The sequence below is a fragment of the Lissotriton vulgaris genome, chromosome 3_1 (genome assembly GCF_964263255.1).
Source record: "Lissotriton vulgaris chromosome 3_1, aLisVul1.2, whole genome shotgun sequence".
In the NCBI taxonomy this organism is placed as follows: Eukaryota; Metazoa; Chordata; class Amphibia; order Caudata; family Salamandridae; genus Lissotriton; species Lissotriton vulgaris.
The window spans coordinates 1774808219-1774832675 of record NC_141689.1 but is presented as its reverse complement, the minus strand read 5'-3'; the positions used below and the strand labels follow the sequence as shown (position 1 = coordinate 1774832675).

At 45.1% G+C, this 24457-nt stretch overlaps 1 protein-coding gene across 15 annotated transcripts in view; it reads left to right on the top strand.

The window, feature by feature from the left end:
- The window catches only part of BLTP1 (bridge-like lipid transfer protein family member 1), a 1831302-nt gene that overhangs the window by 553817 nt on the left and 1253028 nt on the right, over nt 1-24457 (top strand). For all 15 annotated transcript variants that reach the window (XM_086962202.1, XM_086962209.1, XM_086962198.1 and 12 more), the window contains 2 exons: nt 11063-11190; nt 12547-12749. In XM_086962202.1, coding sequence (XP_086818328.1) covers nt 11063-11190; nt 12547-12749 — 331 coding nt within the window. The remainder of the gene's footprint in view (nt 1-11062; nt 11191-12546; nt 12750-24457) is intronic.

Genomic DNA, 24457 nt, shown 5'->3' with positions numbered 1-24457 from the left:
GGCGGAGATCAGAGGCCTCTGGTCTCCGGCGGAGTCCCGGCTCCATATCAACCTTCTGGAGCTGAGGGCGATTCGTCTTGCACTGAAGGCATTCCTCCCCTCTGTCAGGGGGAGCATAGTGCAAGTGTTCACCGACAACACCACCGCCATGTGGTACTGCAACAAACAGGGCGGAGTGGTGTCGTGGACCCTTTGCCAGGAGGCTCTGCGCCTATGGCAATGGCTGGAACACCAGGGCGTGACCCTGGTGGTTCAACACCTGGCAGGCTCTCTGAATGCCAGGGCGGACGAACTCAGCCGTCGGTGCATGATGGATTATGAATGGCGTCCGAACTCGGACGTGGCGCAAGGTCTCTTTCAGCAGTGGGGAGAGCCTTGGTTAGATCTATTCGCCACAGAAGAGAACGCGCAATGTCATCAGTTCTGCGCGTTGGAATTTCCAAGGCGGCACTCGCTCGGAGACGCTTTTCGTCACGAGTGGAGCTGCGGTCTGTTGTACGCCTTTCCGCCTATACCACTTCTGCCCAGAGTGCTGAAGAAGATCAGGCGCGACCGGGCCCAGGTTATCCTTGTGGCTCCGGACTGGGCACGAAGATACTGGTATCCCGAGCTACTCAGCATGTCAGTCGATCCCCCGATTCGTCTGCCTCTTCGGGAGGACCTTCTGTCGCAGCAGCAGGGGACGGTCCTGCACCCGAACCTGTCCAGTCTCCACCTACAAGCTTGGAGATTGAGCGGCGGCAGTTGAGGCCATTTGGCTTGCCTCCCGAAGTCTGTGATATCATTCTGGCAGCCAGGCGTCCCTCCACAAAGTCGGTATACGCCTGCCGGTGGAACAGATTTGTGGCATGGTGCACAGCAAAGGCTGTGGATCCTCTCTCTGCACCCCTTTCGGAAGTGCTGCTCTTTCTTCTTTCCCTTGCCCAGCAGGGCTCTGCTCTGGGCACTCTTAAAGGGTACCTTTCTGCTCTATCAGCCTTCTTAAGGCTACCAGATCAGCCTTCTTTATTCAAGTCCCCTATTGTAAGTAGATTTCTGAAGGGCATCACACACATGTTCCCTCCTGTTCCCTTCGTGATGCCCCAGTGGGACTTGAATCTGGTTCTCACCTATCTAATGTGTGCTCCCTTTGAGCCACTTCATAACTGCCCTCTTCGTCTCCTTACTCTAAAGACGGCATTCCTGGTTGCCATCACCTCTGCCAGGAGGGTGAGTGAGATCCAGGCTCTTTCTTCTTCTCCACCTTTCCTGTCTGTTCATCCTGATAAGGTGGTGTTACGTACACGGCCTTCCTTTCTGCCCAAGGTTGTCACGGCCTTCCACATCGGGCAGTCCATCACTTTGCCCACCTTCTTTCCGCCTCCGCATCCCTCGAAAGAGGAGGAGAGGCTCCACCGTCTGGATCCAAAACGTGCGCTCTCCTACTACCTAGATCGCACACGCCAATTCCGGGTGGATGACCAACTCTTCGTTGGTTACGTGGGCGCGAAGAAGGGAAAGGCTGTACACAAGAGGACCATCTCTAGGTGGATCATCCTGTGTATCCAAGCATGTTACTCCATGGCGAGGAAGGAGCCCCCAGCTGGATTGCGGGCTCACTCCACTCGGGCCACGGCGACGACAACCGCCCTGGGCCGCGGTGTCCCCCTGCAGGACATTTGCCAGGCAGCTACGTGGGCCTCGCTGCACACGTTCGCAAGACACTACTGCCTGGACGGTCAAGTCCGGAGGGATGGCTTCTTTGGCCGTTCCGTCCTCCAGGACTTTCTGGTGTGATATTGGTTCGCAGACCCACCACCGGGGTTGGTATTGCTGGGGTATCTATTCTAAGGTAAGGAATCTATCACTAACGTGTCTCTTTCAGATGCACAAGTTACTACTTGTGTAGCGATATATCTGTAAGAGACATTAGTTAGTGATAGATTCCTTACCGACCCACCCATCCTCCCCGTTCTGCGAACCGATATCTAGGGTTAAGGTCATCCCCTTTCAGGGCCATAGTTTCATGGCACCAGTGTTAGTTCTATCATGGCTCTGCGTATCTGGCGCGGAAAAGCTGTGTTATCAGAACTGACGTCACCGCGCATGGGCGCCTTCTAAGTACTCCGACGACGTCATCCCGGCGCTCACGACGCCGACGACGGACGCGGAGCCGCAGACGACGCCTACCAGCGCGCAGGGGTATTGCTACGCAAAAGTTTCCGGATCCAGTCTGACGCCTGGGGATATTCTAAGGTAAGGAATCTATCACTAACTAATGTCTCTTACAGATATATCGTTACACAAGTAGTAACTTGTGCGTTAGGTAAAACAAAATCAGATTCCGGGCGTAGGTATGTAATCCTTGCATCTGGGTGACACCATGTTTGCGCGCTACTGCACTGAGCGGCCAAAAATTATAAGTTAAGGTCCGGGACCCCGTAACCCCCTCGATCGCAGGGAAGTGTCATTACTTCCCATTTTACTCTGGGCATCTTGTCGCCCCATACCAATCTTATCAGGTGTGATCTCAGGGTGTTGAAGAATTTATTGGTGAGTGGGATTGCTATATTGTGAAAAAGGTATAAAAAATTTGGGAGCACAATCATTTTAATCAGCGCAACCCGTCCCGCCATAGATAGGGGGAGTTTAAGCCAGGAGTCGATTTGTGTTTCCAATTTAGAAATGGCCACCCCATAGTTATGGCGTATAATCTGATCTGTGTCTAAATGTATATGTATCCCCAAGTATATTACCGAGTCTTCACACCATTCCAGAGGGAACTCTGGGACCCATCGGGTTGTGCTAGTAGTGAGGGGGAATATAACTGATTAATGCCAGTTTATCCCTAAACCTGAGAAAGTGCTGATTCTGATTATCTCTTGGAGAAGAGGGCCTAGGTTTAATTGTGGATATCGAACATATAGGATAGTGTCGTCTGCGTATAATGAGACCAATAGCGGACCTGTGTTGAATTGTAGTCCCTTGTGTAAATGTTGTTCCTAGAAATGTCTTATGAGTGGGTCCATTGCTAGGATAAACAATAAGGGGGAGAGGGGGTAGCCCTGGCGTGTACCGTGTGACAGTGTGAAGGGAGTTGATAGGGTGCCGTTTATACGGAGCCGGGCTGTCGGCTTTGTGTACAGTAAGCTGTGGTGGCAATGAATCCCAGGGGCATCCCCATGAGCTGCATTATGGAGAGGAAAAAGGGCCATTCCAAGGAATCAAACACCTTTTCGGTGTCTAACAGGATTGCTGCTGCAGGAACCTTTGGATGTATTCTGTGTAAGACATTAAAGAGGGTACGGAGGTTGAAGGCAGTAATGCGATGAGGAACGAAACCTGACTGTGCAGGGGATATTATAAATTCCATAAGTAATGAGAGGCGGCAAGCTAGCGCCTTGGCCAGAATTTTATAATCCAGGTTTAACAGTGAAAGAGGTCTATAGGAACTGCATTGTAATGGGTCCTTGCCGGGTTTGCGGAGCAGGATAATAACCGCCTCTCGTAGGGTAGGGGGAAGCTGTTGTTTTTCAAGAGCTTCAGCATAGACGCTTGGGTGTCGAGGGATTAAAAGATCCTTATAGGTTTTGTAGAATTCACCTGTAAATCCATCCAACCCAGGGGCTGTGGATGGGTTTAAGGCAGTAATGACTTCATCTATGCTGTCCGATGTAATAGGCTCCGCTAAAAAATCTTACATATATTTCTCCAAATATACCAGTGCTATCTCTGAAAGGTACGACTCTTGGCCAGTTTTGTCCCGTCCAGCCTGGATGTGTAAAGTGTCTTGAAGTAATCTAAGAATTCGTTCTGTATCAGCAGCTGGATCATGGGTATGTGTTTGTTAGAATATGAATGTTTGTGTGTGTTTTTGGATTTCTTAGTGTGTGTTTGCTTTAAAATCAGGGTGTGTGCATGATGGCGCTCCACTGTCCAACCCAAGTCCTCTGTGAAGGCAGTGCTCTGCATTTTACTGGGAGGGAAACAGTATACCTTCAACCTATACCTTAAACTATAAGCAGCCAAATCCAGCTCTCAGATGCATATAAGATTGTAATGTGTGCTGCTACACATTATGGCTTATTAATGTTATGTTGGAAGTTAAAACCAGAATTTTCTCTCTGGAATTCCTTTTGCACACTTGGTCATTTACTCCTCACTCATACCACTCAACATCTCATGTATCAATGTTCCCACAAGATTAAACTAAGAGACTCTAATGAGAGTATATAAGCACTATTGTGCATATTTAACCCCCTGGCTGCGTCCGGAATTCTGCGCCTGTGCAGCACATTCCGATCGGGTTGTGTTCATGGCGGCTCCCGGCCGTCATCAGCACACGTCCACCGTAACTCATGACGGCCGGGAGCCATCATCAGCATCAAACGGGTTAATAGATCAAAAACTCAAATAGGTAAAAATGTACAATACAAATACAAATCATCACATATAATTAAACATTTTGAATATCAACAACACCAATAATGTACATAGATAAACACAAACTTTTAAAAACCTAGATTCTCCTTTACACATTAATTGCAAAATAAGCCACCCCACTAGACAGGAAACTGTTAAATTGAGCACTAGTGTAAACAACACACAGTAATATTATGTTACTCAAAGCATCAATACACAACGTGGTTAATCTCAGTTTTGTTTAGGCATTGTAAAATTGTCCCAATAACTTTCTACAGGAGACGGTCACAGCTGCATCAAAGCGCTAGAGTTTGTACTTGTGTACCTGTAAGCTTTTTTGTTGTGCATATTATGAATGTGTTTGTATAACGTGCGCTTGCGTGTTAAGCCTCTCTCACTGTGTTTTTGTTTCTGAATCTATGTTTGAAGAGCAAAATAAGTAGGGCCATTGGAGTGGATAGTCTAGTCAGCCCCAGGAGTACCAAACTAATTAAGTTAAAGCTAAAGACCTTACAAGAGCTGTGTTTGCTGACTGAGTAGAGATGAAGCCATTATGTGTCTGGCAAAATTTGAGTTTAAATGGCTGCCTGGAGGTAATTGGTAGGCCAATGGGCTTTAATAGTTGAACTTAAGACACCTAAATGTATTAAATACGTTTCTCCAAAGAAACAACAGTGGAAAAATAACAGTGCAGTGCATGTTGTCTTAAATTTCTGTGATGTTATGATTTCACGAAGGGATTTTTTTTAAGAACATTACTGAACTTTACTGGATTTTTTGCCGAAAGTATTTATTTCAATGTTCTCATGTTAATCCTGCTTGTGTCTTTGCTGCAACATATAGTTCTGTTTATTACACCTGGGCATTTCACTTATAAACACCAGCTTATCCCAGTGCCGCCTTATCTTATACTACCTATCAGATGATTGTCTCAGTGCTGTGATCTGACTTGTTTACATGAGGGAAGCGCTGAGCCCTCCAAAGACCATAGCAGCCTCGGGCTATCTTTGGCCCTTCCCAATACTTGTTGATCAATATAATCCTGTGTCAAGCGTGCATTTATATGAAATGGCTTCACAATTAATGAAATTAGTGTAGACTGCAAAGGCAGCCAAGGCAGCGCAATAGCTTTTCATGCTAGCACCTTAAGTACAAAGCCTCCATACAACCACTAGCAAATGTTTGAGAAATCTCAAAAGCAATCCCCACACTGAGCGACAATGCCGCAGTGCCATTCTCGGCACCGATCTGCTGAGTGGTAGCCAACGTATTCACAACTCTCAGCATTAAAGCCTCCTGCCAAGCCATGCCCTTTGACTTTAACCAGCTCTTCAGCATCGAAGGCACCCACCAGGCTGTTCTCGGCGTCCAAGCTTTCATATTGGAAAATCTGCTCAGTGCATTCAGGCCAGCTGTCATCCTCTGCTCCAAGAAAACTGCTGTCCAGGACAGCAGTCTCTACCATTTCTGAGGATCAGGATTAGCCAATCATCCAGCGCCTTCAGGAGTAGCTCGATGTCAGACAAAAGCATGTAAATATTCATCCTGAGACTGGATACATTCTAGCTAAGCATGCTTTTCAGGCAAATGTCCCTATTCCTCCAAAGATGAAACTGACTTTTGAAGAGGCTCTGATTCCACCCTCGGAGCTGGCACCCAAAAAAATATCAATGCCATATCACAGTGCTTCTCCGCCTCCTTTGCCATGCTTGCCTTCGCAACAGTATTCACCTCCCCCTCTTTGTCTCCTTTTCTACTTCTTCCATGCCCACCTTCATCTGCCATTACCAGTATACTCCTTTTACCAGAGTCATCTTGGGGTTCCCCTCCTTCAGCATTTGGGTTCGATAATCCATGGTGTCCCTGTGATCTCTACGATACACCCAGTGAGCCACAACCCCATTCAACCCGTGGGATGATTACAGTGTGGATCCCCTGGCTGAAACTGCCCTAGATCTATATCCGGCTAATCCTTCCTCACCGGATGACACAACTGCATACCATTAGTGATTGCAATGGGCAGCTGCTTTCCACAAAGTGGAAATACATGAACAGCCTCATGAGGATGACTTCCTCGTGGAGACAGTATCTACCACCCTTAAGTACATGCAGATTTTACCAGTTAATAGGGGGTGCTCAAACCAGCCTTTAATTACTTTACAGAGCTGATCTAACAGCCTCATGAGGATGAATTCCTCATGGAGACAGTATCTACCACCCTTAAGTACATGCAGATTTTACCAGTGAATAGGGGGTTCTCAAACCAGCCTCTAATTACTTTACAGAGCTGATCAAGGAGCGAGTCATCACACGTAGGGTCAACAAGAAGTACAGAGCTTCTCCTTCTGGCCCTAACTACATTAGGGGATGACTTCCTCCTGACTCTCTATTTGTCCACACTGCCCAGAAACTATAAAATTTCCAGGGCTCTGGAAATGCTGCTCCTTCAGACTGGGAGAGTAAGAAAATTGATGCAGCTGAGAAACATGTAGCAGCCCAATCTGTAACGCATTGGCGCATTGCCAGTTCTGTGGCGTTACTCTCCCAGGACGACCGCACCCACTACGACAAGATGGAGGAGTTGCTACAGTGCCTCCTGGACGAGTAACAAAATAGGGGCAAGAGTTAGTTGCCGAGGGAAAAATTATTTCCAACACTAACATTTGATGTGACCTAAACGCAGCAGATTCTGCTGCTCAAATGGTAAATAACAGCATCTTTCTTCACAGACATACCTGGCTGGGTGTACAACAGCCACTAACGACTAATTCAGCACCTGGTGAACTTGCCCATTGATTTCTATAGGGGAGCATATGAAAAGAAAGGCAAAGGCGAAGCCCCCAGGGGGGCCACACTTTCCAAGCAGTGACTTATTTACCCCTCCTCCTTGACCTTTTAACCACTTTGGGGAAAGACTGCAAGGGTTCTTGTCCCATGGGACAGAGATCACCTCGAACCAGTGGATTCTCAACATCATAGCAGAGGGGTACTGTCTAGAACTCATGCAAACACCACCAAACATCCCCCTCTCCCTTGAACATCAGAGTCTGCTTCAAGAGGATGAGATGCATGCACTACTCAGCAAAGCAGCCATGGAACCCGGGGTGCCACAACTTTGTAGCAAGGGGTATTCTCCCAATACTTCCTCATTCAAGGAGGACAGGTCACTAAAGCCCATTCACAATCTCAGAACCCTCAACTATTACATCCTTTCAGAACACTTCCACATGGTGAGACACCAAGATGTCATTCCTCTACTACAGTACCTCCTGCTACCTTAAAAAATGCTACTTTTACATCCCCATTTACCCTGCATGTCGCCGGTTTCCCTTGTTTGTGGTAAATGATCAGCACTATCAGTTCAAAGTACTGCCCTTCGGAATGACCACATATTCCGACGCCAGAAGTAGTTTGTGGTTGTTCCTCTGACTACTTCCTGGTTCCAAAGAAGGACAAGGGCCTGCGTCCTATCTTAGACCTTCGGAACGTCAATCGCTTCCTCCGGAAGGAAAAGTTCAAGATGCTCACACTGGCTCATGTCTTGTCTGCCCTAGACCGCCAAGACTGGTTGGTAGTGTTGGACTTGCAGGACGCTTATTTTTATATCCCCGCTCTGCCGGCCCACAGGCGTTACCTGCTGTTAACTGTAGGCCACAAGCATTTTCAGTTCACCGTGCTCCCTTTTGGCCTTTCCAGCACCCCTCGGGTGTTCACGAAGGTGATGGCGTGGTCGCTGCTCATCTGCGCAGATCAGGGGTTATAGTCTGCTCCTCTCTCGACGACTGGTTGTTGAAGGCGGGCTTGCCCCATGCAGTCGTCTCCCACCTTCAGACTAAGGTCGACCTCCTGCATTTGCTGGGGCTCTCCATCAACATGCCGAAGTTGCGCGTGATTCCCTCTCAGAAGCTCCTTTTCATCGGAGCAGTTCTGGACACGGTGCAGTTTCGGGTTTATCCTCCCGAAAAGCGAGTATTCGGGCTATGATTCCGATCTTTTGGCCCTTGTCCTGGGTTTCGGTCAGGATGGCCTTGAGGCACCTGGGCCTCATGGCCTCCTGCATCCTGCTGACAAATCATGCCAGATGGCATATGTAGGCTCTGCAGTGGTACCTGAAGTTCCAGTGGGCGCAACATCAGGGGGACCTGTCCGAGTACGTACAAGCACTGAGCAATAGTTGGAGTGGTGGCTCACGAACCAACTTTGGGTCAATGGCAGATCCCTCTCCCTTTCCCAACCTGAGCACACAGTGGTGACGCATGCGTCCCTCCAGGGATGGGGCGGCCACATGAGAGAGGCGTAGATCAGAGGCCTCTGGTTTCCGGCGGAGTCCAGGCTCCATATCAACCTTCTGGAGCTCCGGGCGATCCTACTTGCACTGAAAGCATTTCCATTTGTCAAGGGGAGAGTAGTGCAGGTGTTCTCAGACAACACCACTGCCATGTGGTATTGCAACAAGCAAGGCGGGGTGGGGTCGTGAATCCTATGTCAGGAGGCTCTGCGTCTCTGGACATGACTGGAATGTCACAGCATTTCCCTGATGGTTCAACACTTGGCAGGTTCTTTGAACGCCAGGGCAGACGAACTCAGCCGCAGGTGCATGATGGATCACGAATGATGTCTTCAATCAGAGGTGGTGTAAGGTCTCTTTCGACAGTGGGCAGAGCCTTGGTTAGATCTATTCTCCACCAAAGAGAACGCGCAATGTCACCACTTCTGCACGTTGGAATTCCCAAGGCGGCACTCGCTCAGCGACTCTTTTCGTCACGAGTGGAGCTGAGGTCTATTGTACGCCTTTCAACCTATTCCACTTCGAGTGCTGAAGAAGATCAGGCGTGACCGGACCCAAGTCATTCTTGTTGCCCCGGACTGGGCTCGAAGAGTTTGGTATCCCGAGCTACTCAGTATGAGCATGGATCCCCGATCCGACTGCTTCTTCGGGAGGATCTTCTGTCGCAGCAGCAGGGGACGGTCCTCCACCCGAACCTGTCCAGTCTCCACCTACCCGCGTGGAGATTGAGCGCCGACAGTTAATTCCTTTTGACTTGCCTCCTGAAGTCTGTGATATCATTCTGGAACAAATGTGTGGCATGGTGCTCAGCAAAGGATGTGGATCCCCTTTCTGCCCCTCTTTCAGAGTCCTTTTGTTCCTTCTTTCTCTGGCCCAGTAGGTCTCTTCTCTGGGCACTATTAAGGGCTATCTTTCTAAAATTTCGGCCTTTCTCAGACTCCCTAATCAGCCCTCTCTTTTCAAGTCCCTTGTTGTGAAAAGATTTCTCAAAGGCATTACTCACCTTTTCCCTCTTATCCCGTTTCTGAGGCTGCAGTGGGACTTGAATCTGGTTTTTACCTATTTGATATGCGCTCCCTTTGAGCTTCTTCACATCTTTCCTCTTCGTTTATTGACTTTGAAGACTGCTTTCCTGGTTCGCATTACCTCCGATAGGCGCCTGAGTGAGCTCCAGGCTCTTTCCTGCAAACCTCCTTTTCTGACGATCCATCCGGACAAGGTTGTTCTTCGCACTCGTCCTTCCTTCTTGCCAAAGGTTGGCACTGCCTTCCACATCGGACAAACTATCACCTTGCCCACTTCCCTTCCGCCTCCCCATTCTTCCAGAGAGGAAAAGAGGCCCACAGTCTGGACCCAAAACGTACGCTCTCATTTTACCTGAATCTCACACAACGGTTCCGGGTGGATGACCATCTCTTTGTTGGCTATGTGGGTGCCAAGAAAGGCCGGGCTGTACACAAGAGGACTATCTCCCGCTGGGTCGTCTTGTGTATCAAGGCCTGTTATTCTTTGGCTAAAAAGGAACCTCCGACTGGGTTGAGGGCCCATTCTACTAGTGCGACAGCAGCTACAACTGCATTGGGACGTGGGGCCCTCCTGCAAGACATCTGTCAGGCAGCCACGTGGGCCTCGCTGCACACTTTCACTAAGCATTATTGCCTTGACAGTCAAGTCCAGAAAGATAAGCTTCTTTGGCTGTTCTGTTCTCCGTCACTTTCTGATGTGATCTTTGTTTGCAGACCCACCCCTGGGGTTGGTATTGCTGGGGTATCTATTCTAAGGTAAGGAATCTATCACTAACGTGTTTCTTTCAGCAAGTTACTTATGTTCGGTAACGATATATCTGTAAGAAACATTAGTTAGTGATAGATTCCTTACCGCCCCACCCATCCTCCCCATTCTGCGAACTGATTTCTAGGGTTAAGGTCATCCCTTTCAGGGCCCTAGTTTCAATGCGCCATTGGTCAGTATCTTGCATGGCTCTGTGTTCCTGGCGCGGAAAGTTGTGTACGGAACAGCATGCGTGGGCTCGTCTAAGTCGCTCCATTGATGTCATCTCGGCGACTATGACGCCAGCGACGTATGCGGAGCCGCAATACGACGCCTACCGACGCACAGTGGTACTGCTGACAAAAACTTTCCGGATCCAGTCTGACACCTAGGGGTAATTCTAAGGTAAGGAATCTATCACTAACTAATGTTTCTTACAGATATATATCGTTACCAAGGGTAAGTAACTTGTTCGTCAAGACAACGGAGCACACTGGTCATACCTTTAGGAACGCTAACTAATAGAAATGTTGTCAAGGAGCTTTTCACTTTGCCACAGCCATTTGTAATTGTTGATTTAATAGTTGATTCTTCTGTTTTTAGATAAACCTGTGTTTGCTGCAGGCATCAATTGAAGAGTCGCCTGGAGCATCTTCTAGCAAAAGTGTCACCCATGTTTCTCTAATTGCCATTTGTTTTGATAGAATTGCCACACAGTTCCGTATGAACAGGTAAGTCTGTGTTTTATTCATTTAGTTCCCAATATGCATTCTTTACGTGCTCTTAAAAATGTAATCTGCTACCAAAAAACATTCCTTGCGGTGCTTCCTTCAGATCAGTTTGGCATTACCTAAAAATACTTTGAAATTTATTTTTTAACTTAATTTTTCGAACTGGGGTGCCTTTTCTAAAGATAAACTTTTTACCTTCATCTTAGAAATTGCAGCCCTACATAGGCAGAACTTGGATTGTATTTACATTAGTGAAGTTGTATTTTCTATTTTCTTGCTACTGTCGTTAATACTTTTGTCCAAAATGTTTCTTCATTTATGCACATGGGTTTCTTTTGTTCTCTTTTTCGTTGTTCTTTTTAGTGATAATGTAAGCTACTGGAAGTATTTCTTCCATCACTTTTTTCAGACATTTATACTTAGTTATGATGTAAGCTACTAGGAAGATCTCCTCTGTTAGCTGTTTGTTCTTAACACTCCCTTATGAAAGAGGGCCAAAGGTCATCAGAGTGCAATACAACACGATGTCCTGCAACTCGGAGGATTTATGCTAAGTATCTTACACTTCAGATACTCCATTATAGTGTTTGAATTTTTGGGCGCTGTTAGTGGAGCCTATAGACACTAGGCTCTGTTCTTGTTGCGTCTAGAGACTTAAGTTGTATGTCAATGCCCAAGCCGACTGAGGCAGAAATGTGTGAAGAGCTGCTTACTCATTGTAGCGAATACGTGGCCTGACGGTTTGGTTTGGATGTCAGTGTCGGCCTGTAGAACACCCATTAGCTTACAGTTTGTCCTCTAATGTAAGAGCACAGCTCAGCACAAACAGGTGCCATAAAATATAGATGGGAAGACTTGGATGCAAAATCCAACTCTGTACAGCATCATTTAAAAAAAGAACCTAAAATAATCTCCAGGGTGGGTGTTGGCTTCTCACTTCCTCTTCTCTCAGCCAATAAAAAACTCAAATGAGGTGGAGATACTGCTAAATCAACACTGTATTGTTGGAAAAATTAACTTTCGAATCTGAAATATAGCAATGCTGTACAAGAAAGCCTAAAGGTCAGTAACTTAGTTTTTGTTACTGATCGGCAAACAATTCTAAAAGACATTTTAGGGTAGCGCAAACCTTCTAATAAAATGTCTGCAAATACAGTTTATAATAGGCCCCTTTAAGAGTGACTCACATATGCGTGGCAATTATAAGAAATCAACAGAATCATTTGTAACTACATTCTTGTTTCGCTATTGTTAGTTTTCACATTATTATTCCTGGTGGAATATCTGATTACCTGACATTTTTTTTAAACTTTATTAGTTAAAGTAATTTTAATTTTCTTCTTTTTTTTTTAAAAGGGGTATGGTCGAGGAAACTCCAAACACTGCTGATGCCAGTAGAGGTGCTGTAACCTTTGATAAGTTTGCCAATGCCAGTAAAATGCAACCACAGTCATCTGGCTCTTTAAGATCAAATGCAGGAGCGGAACGAGGAAAAGAAATTGCTGCTAAGTTGAATGTGCATCGTGTCCATGGTCAACTTCGGGGTCTGGATACTTCAGGTAATGTTCTCCTTGCTGTTAACCATTTGATGTCAAGTCATTCAACAATGGTTTATTTCAGTTAAACTCAACCGTAAAACACATCATAAAAACATATTGTGTTGTTCTAACATTACTATGGCCATTTTAGATTTATGTGCGTGCCAAAGCATTAACATACTTGCTTTGCACACTTCTGTTAAGTCAGTGGCATTTTATTTTCTCCATAGTACACAATTGCAGATGAGTCTGCAATCGTGCACTGAAATATTTTGTTTGCCATTTTGATTTGTTTTCTCACTTTGTCTTTACTTACTTTTTCTGCTTGGCGGAAGGCACACCCTGCCCACCCTTGCTTTGAGCCCTTTATTTCTGGGCTGATGTCAGAGACTTGCTACACCAACTTCATGCCCATCTGCGCCAGGCCATGCTCAGGCTGGACACAGGACACACAACTCTTCCTGTGGCTCCTCAGATATGAACTGTGCTCTTTCCAACACAAATTACTTTTTCCTTACTCTAAATACATCACCCTTTCTATGACTTAGACTTTGCTATTTTCAGTTGTATTTCCAGCTTTGGTACATTGTAAATCTCTCTTACCTTATTGTCTTCTGTTAACCATAGCAATTCTTTGAATTGTGTTATAATTAACTAACCCTTCGAGGTGAAGCACAGCACTGAATTTCACAACTGTATAACAGATCAGGATATTGATATAGCATTTCCCACAGAAACCTGGTTGAAAGAATACTTTGGCTCAGAAATTGCCCTTGTAATGAACGTTAACAGTAATTAGATGCAGCAGGTCTGACCGCAAAGGTGGAGGCCTAGCAATTATTTTTAAGAGGCATTTTTTATTCTGTTTCCTTCGCTCCATATTTTCAGCATGCAACTACTACTTCCTGAACTTCTACTAACTACCAATGTCCTAATTTAATTTCTCTTGGTTGCTGACTTCTTGATGGCCCATTGCCAACCCATATCCAAATTTCAGGATCTTTTAATCTCACTCATAGTTTCAACAAATATCTTTGTTAACTCAGGTGATTATAGTCTGTGCAAAGACTACTTATGTTATAAATATGTCTATACTGCTTTAGATATCTACTTTTCTATTTTCTTAGATCAATATGCCAATGGTCCTACTCTTTACCAAGTTCACACATTAGACCTAGTTTTTGCTCCATCGGGGAGGCAAAGGAGTAGAGACCCTGGGACTGAACTACTCTAAAATGGCTTAGTATCAGAATCAGACTGCCATACCCTAGAATTGGATAATACCCTAAAATCCACAGTGGCAAGAACAATATGAAGTGGATAGGGTAGACATTTTACAATACTGTATGCAGTTTTCAATGAGATTAAACTCTGGTATTCAATAAAGCAAATAGGATCACAGGCTATATTGAAATCATGATAATTTATTTTAGATAATAAGTATTTGAGAGACTGAGTCAGCCAACATATGTATTGCCACTTGAATTGCCTGGTTCTTTTTTTAAGGCTAATAGAAAGGCAGGCTGATTTGCCCTGTTATGTGGTCCAGTTATGAAAAGAGACAGCGGAACTGGGTTATCTCAATACAAACAAATGAAATAGAGTGTTGGGCTAGGTTTAGAATCATGATCCTGTATCGATGTTTCCATGGTCCAAGCTAGGTCCAATAAATAGTGAGGACTCCTCTGTTTAGGACATCTCAGCAATATGAATGCAGTTGTCCCCGTAGCTTGGCTGCGATATGGTAATAGTCTGCTTGTAAGAACAAATGAATAGGGGAGGCACAAAGTCACTGCGGTCCATATTTGCTAAGTTTGTCATGCAATGTAGTCTGTATCAGTCCACATGACAAGGAAAATTAACCTTGAAAAAACCCCAAGCATGTGCTACGTTCACAGGGCTAAATATGTTGGCTGGCTCAATCGCTCAAATACTTAGTACAGTAAATAAATTATCATGATTATAATATAGACCATGATTCAATTTGCTTTATTGAATGCCAGAGATGCATCTTATTGCAAACTATATGCTGTATTGTAAACTATCTACCTTATCAACACAATACAATACAATAACATCTGGCACCCCAATCAGGCTGGTTTCAGAGCAAATCACTCAACAGAATCAGCTCTAATATTCTCATCGGAAACACTCAGAGCAGCGCTAGACCAGGGAAAAAAAGCAGTCCTTATACTTTTAGACCTGTCCGCGGCGTTTGAGATGGTGTCACACTCCATCCTGACAGACGGACTAGCCGCGGCAGGGATAACTGGAAAGGCACTGAGATGGTTAAAAAAACTTCCTAACAAACAGGCGACAAGTGGTCACCCTGGGCCATTTCAAATCAGAAGAGATCCCAATAAATTCAGGTGTACCGCAGGGCTCCTGCCTGAGCCCGACGCTTTTTAATGTGTACTTGGCCCCCCTGATTTCCCTCATAGCATCCTTCGGTATAGCCACCATCTCGTACGCGGATGATACACAACTCATCCTTGTGATGGTCAACCTCCTTTTCCCTACCCAACGAGATAAGTTTGGACAGACTAATGGCATCCAACAATCTACCAGAAAAGCACACCCAATCCCAAAAAGAAGAAGATCCCAAGAACAAACAAGGTCTGAAAGGTAGACATAGACCAGTACAAAACCAGGAAAAGGGACTGGGTGGAGAAGAAAGGTTGGAATCTACACCATTACATCCAGACAAGAACTCCGACAAATGGGATGAGAAGTATAAAAAAAATAAAGGATGGCCAAAAAAACGAAACTTGACGTCCCCAATCACGATCTCCTCCGTGAGCGGGTCAGAAGTAGTGTTGGAGGTCTTGGAAATACCGGCTAGAGAGGTCTATAAGGCCCCTTGGAGCGAAACACTATTAAACACCTTGGATCAGGCAATTAAGGCCCTGAATTTCCAGTCTGACAAAATAGATGTACAAAACTATCTAATAAACCATATTGCTGGTCACATTTCAGGTATAAACACCAGGCTGGACCACATGGCAACCCTTCTACCCAGGAGGGTAGATATGGCACATCACACAGACATCTCCCAGCCAAGCTGTGTATGTGGTAAATTGGTGGACAAATTGTCAAACCTACCCGACATCCTAAAAGATATCCTATGGGCAGTTCATTCATCAGTAGTGAACAAAAGAAATATGAGCCCCAGAGGGGTAAAGGAGGTCGAAGACGAAAATGGGAGTTTAAGCGAAGTCAAAGAACAAAACACAAACTATGACCTGGAACAAGAGACAAAAAAGACAAACAAGGAACATTAAGACCGGAGAGCTCGTCAAATTGATGACACACAAAGTGCACCGGACAACCTAAAAACAAAGCTAACAAAAAGACAAAGAAAGCGCGCTAGGAAGGGGAGGACCCAGCTCAAGGAGCCATTTCCGACAAACGTTCATACTTATCCTATCTTCAACCACACAATTTCAAAGAAAGAGAAACTATCAACGGAAAAAACGCTTCAAAGCGTATAGACAAGGCCCTGGATTAATCAAACCAGTCAAGCGCAGAGAATGGATGCAACTCGTTTAAGAAATCATTGACCTGCCCCATGTCCGCAAAGTCAATTTATACACAAGGTAGCGAAAATTTGATTACACAAAAACACAAAATTACTCAGCTAGAAGGCAAAGATTGGACCCAAGTTGAAGGTGATGAAAAGCGATCAGGCGAAGAAGACTATGGAGATCGGGTAGTTATGATATAGCGGATAGATGAAACCCCAACACTTGAAGTCAAAAGAGCTAAACGAGATATGTGCACCCAAAATTCCCCGAAGAATGAGGAAAAACAACCAATTGAAGGCGATAAAATCGCTCAAATGCAAATCATAAAAAAATACAGCCAAGACGGAAGTGCAAGAACGCCGATAAAAATAAAGAAACAATGGACAAGGGCGAACTTGCAACCTTCATCAAAAAGACCAACACCTAGTGTATACACAGATAACTAAATATATAAAGAATGACAAATTTGAAGATATAAAAAACAAAGGGAATAAGTTGAATACAGGTAGGCCTATTGTACCCATCTCTCAGCGAAATAGAACAACTAAATCAACTGGAGAAATAACAAAAAACATTCAAGGGCCAGGTAGAACAATAAATGCTAAGGGAGAAATAAAAAAAAATAAACAACGGCAAGATGAAAAGGAAGAAAAACTAGTAGCGCAAACACAAGGAGAAACCCCTGAAAAACTGTAATTTGTACCGGAATATCAGACAACTGGCGGACAATTTTTGAACAGAGGGAATATAATGCGGCTTTTCAAAGAAATTCCAGAATTAGATGAAATATCTTCGCAAGATCTTCTGTCTGTAGAATTTAAAATCAATATAAACAATCCAGAGGTAGAGGAGTCCTTAACTACCTGGTCTTCAAAGGCCTAAGTAGGTAGGATATTCGCTACGAGCCTGACCTTTGAAGCATGGGGCATTGGGCTGAGGCGTCATCCACGGAAAAATATCGAAACAGAAAATCTGGAAATGGAAGCCTTAAATACTCAGAAATCATGCCTAAAGAGTGCATGTTCGGTAACCCCCCAAAAAATATCACAAAAAACAAGGAGACGGGTAACATCAGAGGAGCAAGGAACCATGCTGGAAAGAGCACGGACTGGTCTTGGTTCACAAATGTATCGAGCAATAAGAGTTCCTAGCCAGCCTAAAAGGCCAAACGAGAATATAAAATCACAGCTACGGATAACATTTTGTAACCAAAAGGAACCGGGGGAAACTCAAAATGTTAGGGACAAACCCATCGCGTTGAACTCATATGCGATCAGCATTTGTTCTTGGAACGTCCACAGCTTCAACAGCATGGGGCAACACCAGGAAACCGCGAAATTCTTGGAACATGACCTAATATTACTCCAAGAAACCTGGAATTTGAGCAAGGTATCCATCCCCGGTTACATAGAGTTTTTCGTCCTAGCTGAAAAATTCTCAAAATTTGGGCACCCGAGAGGAGGCCTAACAACATACATTACAGAGCAGTATAGATGGCAAGTGAAAGAAATAGATACTAGGGTAAATTGGCTGCAAGCAACAAAACCTACAGAGAGGACCGACTCAAATTCACACAATCATAACCTATTCGAGCTCAAGGTCTACGTACACCCGGAAAAGAAACAGAAAAAGGAAAGACTCACAACATTAATGACCTTGATCCGAGCACTACAAAGATCACACGAATTGCAGTCCATGATCATCTCAGTAGACTTTAATAGTAACTTAATAAAGGATAATAACATAACTCAAGAACTCGGAGAGTTGGGCCTTTCAATTTTGAATGGGAACGTAAACGAGGATAGAGCTAAATCAATAACCTTCTTAAGCGGCAATCGGAAATCATTAATAGATTTCACAATAATGAGCAATAACCTGATGCCGATGATAAGCACGTTTTCGGTCGGGCAACGCACAGAAAGTGACCACTTCCCATTAATTACCAAAATAAAAATTGTGGCCAACAAAACCCAAAAAATAAATACCGTCACTCAATATACTGAAAAATTCAACCTACGGAAACTGAAATGGGGTGGAAAAGATATAAAACCAATAATGGACAAACTCAAAAAACAATTGCTCGAACTGACATTTAAAGAAAAAGAAAACCCAATAAAAACATGGGAATATTTGTGACGTTTTAACCAGAAATCCCCCAACCACGAAATCGAATAATGGAAGAATCGATACCGGGAAGAAGCCATGGTTCAACCTCACCCTCCGGGAGGAAAAAAGGAAAATCTCACGTGAAGTCCGGAAGCAGGTAATAACGATGAAAAACGGAAAGAAACCGGATAAGGCAAAATTAAAGGCCATTGGAAAAAAATACAAGATATTGCTGAGTAAAGCAAAAAAATTAGACCAAGAAGAAACCTGGACAAAATTACTAATTGCTGGTAAAAACAAAAATGGCCGGTCATTTTGGGGTATCATTAACAAACGGACAAAGGGCAACCAACTAAGAGGAGAGGCAGGAATTTAAGAAAGTAATTGGATCCAGCATGTCAAAAACATGTTTATTGGCAGGGAGGATGGACAAAAGTGGCATTGCAAAAAAGAGTGCGAAATATGCGCCAAAAACTCTGAGCACGCGAAAAATCTTTTAGGAATACAAGAAACTCAGCTGAAAGATATTAGGTGGCCATCCCCAGACAACGAGAATTGGCCCAAAGACAACATTGGTAACGAGACTACCACACCATAAAAAAAATCTGAAGAAATAGTACCAGTCTCAGACACCCTCATAACAATTAAACAGCTAAAATGTATAATAAAACGCCTGAAAACAGAGGGTGCAGCAGGTCCCAATGGGCTCCCAAATGCTCTTTTCAAATATTCCCCTGAGTTATGGCCAGAATATTTAACACCACTTTTTAATTCAATCTACAGCCAGAACAAAATGCCCAAGTCCTGGAACGGGAGCATAATACATCCTATTTTCAAGCAAGGTGATCATAACGAGCCAGGGAACTACAGGCTGATATCGCTGATGGATGTGGAGGCGAAACTATACGGATCATGCTTATTGCTACACCTCCAAGACTGGATGGAGGACACAAATATAATACCCATGTTCCAAACGGGTTTCCGGCCAAGGACGGGCACATTAACAAACCTGACAACCTTGGCGCTCCTAAAGGAAAAAGCAGAAACAAAGAAGACCAGATTGTTTGCTTGTTTTATAGATCTGCGAGCTGCTTTTGACAGGGTGAACCGAAACCGACTATGGGAAAAATTAAGATCATGGGGACTTCCGAAAAACCTATTGGAGGCAATAATAAGCCTGTATAGTGACACCTGGGCAAGAGTTAAATTGGGAGATGGTAGCAGCATTACAGCCGAAATTAGCACACAACATGGCTTAAAACAAGGCTGCGTCCTGGCCCCAAGTTTATTCAACCTTTACATGGCGGACATCGTCAGACACATGCCGGCGGGTGGAAGAACATCCACCGTACTTGGCAAAAACCCCAATTCCTTTTCTGCATTATGCTGACGACATTGTTGTGCTGAGTCAAACCCCAATAGGTCTCCAAAGAATGATTAACAACCTTGTAACTTACCTGGAGCACGAAAGTTTGGAATTAAATAAAGAGAAGACCAAAGTGGTCTGCTTAGTAGACCGGAAAAAAACAATATTCAAATGGTATGCAAATAGTTCCCAAATAAAGGAGGAAGTATCCTATAAATATTTAGGTCTAAAACTAGGGCGAGGCCCAACCAACAAAGAACACAAAATAGACCTAAAGCCAAAAACACACTCCTTGATCTATGCATACCGGCTATTACAGAAAAAGTTAAGTTGTCCAAACTATACACACCTGCTAAATGTGATGAAATCATAGACCTTACCCACCTTGTCATACGCATTGGGCACCTGGTGTGGCAAAGAGGCAGGGTTGTTAAATCACCTACAAACAAAGGCATACAAGACTGCTTTAAACCTCCCAAAATCAGCCTCACCAGCACAGGTTCGTCTAGAATTTGGCCTGCTGAACCAGAAGTTTCGCAGTATGGGTACTTTTGCGAAACTTTGCCATAAAATACGTCTGTCAGAGGAAGGCTCACTGGATAGCCTGTGTTGGAAAGAAATAGAAAACCAGCAGAAACAGCACACGCTAGGCAGTTGGGGAGATTTCCTGACCCAATCCGTGAGGGGCATAGGAATCCAATCGACATGGGATTCTATGCCAGATAGAACCAATTTTGACAAAACAACAAATAAAGCTGTCAAATGGAAATCCTTTCTGGAAGACAAATCAAAAATCTCGAAGCGACGACATGGGTGGACAGTGATAAATTCATACTCTGGGATAAAGCCGCAGCCTTATTTAGAAAGTCACTTTAATGTGACACTAAAACAGAGATACATAGAACATCGGCTGGGCTTACAGCCTTCGAAGGACTTGTTACCATCCTGGAAAGGTAGTTACACGGACCCTCATTGTCGCCTATGCGGTTACCAAAATGAAACATTACCCCACCTGCTATGTGTTTGCCCAGCTCTTATGGACTTAAAGAGACCGCTTTTAAAAAATATTTTGAATACATTGAACATTTGAACGTGCAGGCAAGCTGTAATTCAATGGTTGGATGGATCATCCCCCACGTTGGCTTGTAGGGGGGTTAAATACTTGAGGAAAGTACAATCCCTCCTACGACAAGCGGAACTTGGGGAGACAAGAGAAGTTGAAAACGGTAAATCCAACACTTGATGGATAAAAGCTTAGCTTTTTATCAAAGTGCAGGAAAATGGACATATTTGAGCTGATCAGCTAAGTAAGAAGAACATAACCGAAAATAATTAAATAAATAAATAATGTAATAATTTTATGGACCGCTCAAACTGCACTCAAGATTGGAGATTGAGCGCCAATAGTCACTCTCTCTTGATCGCTCTCCTCAGGTCATCCTAGCAGCCAGGCAACCTTCCACAAAACCTGTGTATGCAGAGGTCGGGATACGTTTGTGCCATGGTGTGGTACCTGCCAGTTGGACCCACTGCAGGCAAAACTGTCAGATGTGTTGTTTGCTTTGTTGTTGGCCCAGCAAGATATGGCTCTTGGCACAGTTAAGGATTAACTGTCAGCCCTCTGAATAGTTATGTTTGCAGAACAGCCGTCCTTATTGAGATCACCAGTTGTGATGCCTTTCTTGAAAGGAAAGATTGAAAACATATTTTTCGGGGCGTGGCCAAGATGGCGGATGGGTGAGATGCACTTTCTTGCCTCTCCGCCCCCACCGCTCAATATTATTTGCCTGGAGGAGTTCCCGGGACTATCCCTTGTGGGACAGTGGGAGCCTCATAGATCTACCTGGGCCCCTTCAGCCGTGAGACCTCAATATTTTTTCCAGTATCTACGTTATTTGGCTGGGGCCCTGTTGAACTGAAGGGGGTGCTAGGCAAGGCTTCTTATTTGAAGAGGGAGCTGGAGCTGGGCAGAGGCCCCCTCCATTGCTGTGATCACCTCCAATCTCTTTGGCTTCCATGCCTACTGGGGGCGCTGCCTTTGCCATTTGGCGTACTTTCCCTGTGGGCAGGTAATCTGTGTGCTCATCCTTACGTGCACTCATTGCGGACACCGGCAGACTTTTCTAAGCGGCCAGGCACCCTGTAGGAACCCCTCAACGTCCACATCCGGAGTAGGTCGTTACTTGTTCTTCCCTTTGTAGCGGCCTTGCGGGACCCCCACGATGTCTGCGGTTCATTACATAAAGGACCGCACTCTCAAGGACATTCTTACGCAGACTACAGGAGCTTAAGTCCCTCGAAGCTACCCACGGCAGATGCTGAGCATCTCTCAGACCCAGAAGATATAGAAGGGCCTGTGACAAAATCCTTCCTGGAAACACTTTTTATACCTTTCCGAAAGGATTTAAAATCAATTAAATCTAAACTCTCTGCAGATTTGAAATAAGTGCGTTGGGAACTGGAGGAGGTCAGGGTTCACGCCTTGGAGGACCGGGGAAGATGAAGAGATGAAAATGATGCAATGAGAGATCCTCTGTTTAAAGGAACAAAATGTTGACCTCCAAGCTGATGCCGAGGACCTACAAAACTGGTCCAGTCGAAATTACATTCTTATTAGAGTGGTTGTTGCCCAGACAGAGGGAGGAGATATCAGGGAGTACTTTAGGGCCCTTTTTCGCCATACTTTGGGGTTGCTAGATGGCATGGATGTTCAACTTGACCAGGTGCCCCATGTGGACCTACAGAAAAGGGTAACGCGCCTTCGGCGGACATACTTAACTGCATTCATGAATTTCAAATAAAGGAGAATATCCTGCGCAAGGCGCGAGAGTCGGATCCAATCCAGTGTAGAGGCCACTCCCTAATATTGTATCAGGACTTATCGGTGATTACACTTCAGAAGTGCAGGGACTTTCGCCCTGTTACTGTGTACTTATGGGAAACCAGAATAACTTATTCCTGGGGCCATCCTTTTCGCATTATTTCGTCAAGATGGGACGGCAGTTGCGATCACTCTCCAGACTTTGAGTATAGTGGAGTCATCTGCGGGCAACGGTCATGTCAGCCATTCATGAGAAAGAGGTCAGAAGAGACCAAGGTGGCAACGGAACAAAGGATCCTCAGCAGAGCTGCAACTTGATTTGGCTAGCATAGCCAAGGACAGGCAATCTGTGGTTTACAGATTATCTGGATCACCTAAAAAAACAGAAAATCCCTGACACTCAGTCTCCAGGCATATACCCCCTCTAGTCTGCTGGCAGGAGGGCTTTTCTGGGGTGGGGTTGGAGGAGGAACCGCAATGTTGATTTGGGACTACCTTCTCTCCCTCGCATTGCTGACTGTCCCCTGTTGTGAATTCTGGGAACGTTCCTCTGGCCCGGCCATGTTTCCCCCTTGCTTTTCTTCTGACAGACATATGTGAGTTTCATCACATTGTGTGTCCTGGTTTGTTCAATGTATATGATTTATGGGGTTTGTCTTTTGCTCCTCCGCACGTTTTCTATCCACCTATGTTTTGTATTTTCTTTTCTGGGCCCTACTCGCCCGTAAAAATATTGGAGAACTATTCCCTCTCCTAAGACACTGGGAAGATGATGCACAGTATATCTCTATTGCTTTTTTCCATTTCAAGACTGTAGAATCCTTAGTTTCAATGTCCGGGGTCTAAATAACCCTGTTAAGCGGGCAGCAGTATTGTCCTTGCTAGACCAATCTGGTTGTGATATATGCCTCCTCCAAGAAACCCACCTACTTCTCAAGGATGTCTCTAGAATGTGGTCACAATGATTTCCCAGACAGCTGTGGTCCTCTGGCCACCTAAGAAGAGCGGTGTAGCCAATCTCCTCTCTTATAGATTCGGGGGAAAGCTCTTTCTACAGTGTCAGAGAGTAAGGGTTGCCTGTTTACCCTGACAGAGGCCTCTACCCATAGGCCCTCGTAATGTCAGTCGACCTAGAAAAGGCATTTGACTTGGTGAGATGGGACTTCTTATATGCAATGATGGAACGGATGGGCTTAGGGAGCGGATGGGTCAGATGGATGACATCATTATATTCATATCCAACGGCGCAGGTTAGAACGGGTGGAGTGATATCCGACTTGTATAATGTTCACAGGGGCACCAGACAGGGGTGTCTGTTGTCCCCGCTCCTGTTTGCTGTGGCCATTGAGCCACTTGCTGAACTTTTAAGACACAAGGGCATCCCCAATGTAAGTGATCATATTATATCCCTCTTAACTGGTGACTTATTGCTGTACGTAGGGTATGGAGGTAGAGAGGTGCCACAGGTGTTGGCCCTCCTAGGGAGCTATTCTGTCCTGGCGGGTCTTGGGTTTAACAAAGCAAAAACTCTTATGTTCGAGGCATATGGGCTGCAGACCACACACTGTTGCATTAGATCACCATCTGGTGGTGGGCCCGGATGATTACACTTTGTTGTTGTCTTGGAAGGGTCTTTGTCTGCTAGGTGACTCCTCCCGTAGACCGTAGTGCGCATGGGCATCCACTCCATCCTCAGATTGTTTTTTTCCGACATCGGGCTCGGATGTGTTCATCATTCGGTCTCGTTACCGATCTCTTTTCGTATCCATAAATCAATCTACAACATCAATATCGTCTTCTACACTTATTCTGTTCGCCCGCGTCGAAGAGAGGATCCACTTCTCCATTCCAGCGCTCGTCGGGGCCATTGGGCCCAACTGCGCCATTGGGCCTTTGGCTCATGGAAAGAACA